The sequence below is a fragment of the Talpa occidentalis genome, unplaced genomic scaffold (assembly GCF_014898055.3).
Source record: "Talpa occidentalis isolate TD23 unplaced genomic scaffold, MPIMG_talOcc4v2.1 talOcc4.6, whole genome shotgun sequence".
Taxonomy (NCBI): domain Eukaryota; kingdom Metazoa; phylum Chordata; class Mammalia; order Eulipotyphla; family Talpidae; genus Talpa; species Talpa occidentalis.
This window is the reverse complement of record NW_023604972.1, coordinates 6,892,567-6,894,240: the sequence shown is the minus strand read 5'-3', so window position 1 is coordinate 6,894,240 and position 1,674 is coordinate 6,892,567. Positions and strand designations below refer to the sequence as shown.

The 1,674-nt window shown below is 42.5% G+C and overlaps 1 protein-coding gene across 1 annotated transcript; it reads left to right on the top strand.

The window, feature by feature from the left end:
- The first annotated feature begins 286 nt into the window (after positions 1–286).
- LOC119260640 (NEDD8) lies at positions 287–1,139 on the top strand. Its single transcript, XM_037529628.2, has one exon. The coding sequence runs from the start codon at positions 600–602 to the stop codon at positions 843–845; it is 246 nt and encodes an 81-aa protein (XP_037385525.1). The 5' UTR covers positions 287–599; the 3' UTR covers positions 846–1,139.
- The last annotated feature ends 535 nt before the right edge of the window (positions 1,140–1,674 follow it).

The window sequence follows — 1,674 nt, the reverse complement described above, 5'->3', positions numbered from 1 at the left end:
CAAAAATCCACGCTTCTTACTATATTTTACATTGTTTGAGAACTTCTGGCCAAACACAAAGGAAGCAAAGAGCAAAGGTAAACTAAAAAAAAGAAAAAATATTCTTTATAGATCATGCACTTATATATCTAGAGAATCCAAAGGAAAGCAGTAGAGAATATCAACATTTAATAAAATTTAGGAGTTTGAGTCCAAGAGAAACAAATATAGGTAGCCCAAAATAATGTATCAAGTAATTTTTACAATGCTGTTTACAGCAGCAACAAAAAAGAGATCATAACCTTTGGCCTAAGAGTTCGCTCAGCCCCTTTCCACGAGCCCGGGCTCGCCAGGGACTCTGAGACTCGCGGGAGGGTCACCTCTGCCGTAACTAAGCTGACCGCCTTCTTTTCACTCACGACGCCATTGAAGCGAAACGTGGAGCACTCCTGGGCCTTTCGGGAACGCGGTGGGAAGAAGGCCGGACTAGGGTGGGTGGGGCCAGATCATGACCCGGAAGCAGAACTGACTCCCGCAGGCAGAGTGCTGGGAAGCGGCGGCGGCGACCGCAGCGGTAGAAGCAGGAATTTATCTGTGTGCAGCCCCAAACTGGGAAGAAGATGCTTATTAAAGTGAAGACGCTGACGGGAAAGGAGATTGAGATTGACATTGAACCCACAGACAAGGTGGAGCGAATCAAGGAGCGTGTGGAGGAGAAAGAAGGAATCCCCCCACAACAGCAGCGGCTCATCTACAGCGGTAAACAGATGAATGATGAGAAGACAGCAGCTGATTACAAGATCCTAGGTGGTTCAGTCCTCCACCTGGTATTGGCTCTGAGAGGAGGAGGTGGTCTTAGGCAATGATGGACCCTCCCTCCATTTTACCTCCTTTACCCTGTCGGTCAGAATGAGACATCATCTATCCTCTCACAGCCTGGGACACCAGAGCCACTGACCCCTCTCCTGGATGCCCAGTCTTGTGTGTCTACTGGTGGGAGACTGTGAGGACCCCAGGATGCATTGTTCCTGGCCCAAAAGGCCCTACCTGGCAATTGGGTTTTAGTTTGCAGTCCTGTGTGCTTCCCTCTCATGGCTATGTCCCATTGTCAATAAAATATTTCTTGGCCTCCTGGAAAAAAAAAAAAAAAAAAAAAAAAGAGATCATAAATAAATATCATGAAAACTGTGACCTACATAAAGACTTCAAGGAGAGATGTGAAAGGAGCTTTGCATACAAGAAAAGACAGAACGCATGATGATGTTCTGTATTGTAAAGGTTTAAATTTTTCTTAAATGTATGGCATGACACAATGTTAATAAAAAGCCCAACCATCTGAATTTGATAGCGTGATTCTAAAGTTCACCTATAAGAAAAAGACAGAATATTTAAGAAAATTTTAAAAGGGAAGTACACCATAATTTATAAAGTGAAAAATTTAAATAACGGGACATTAGTACAAAAATAGCATCAGGGACAATAACCCAGAAAAATGATCCTATTATACAGCATGGTCAAATATATGATAAGGAATTCATGACAAATCAATTGCCAGAAAAGCCAGGATTTTTTAATAAATGAGTTTGGGACAATCAGCCAGCAATGAACAACACAATACTTTTAAAATAACCCCCTTGTTCCGCTACCAAAAGACATGTCTGTCTAGTCAGAGAATGCAACATACATAAATAAAAT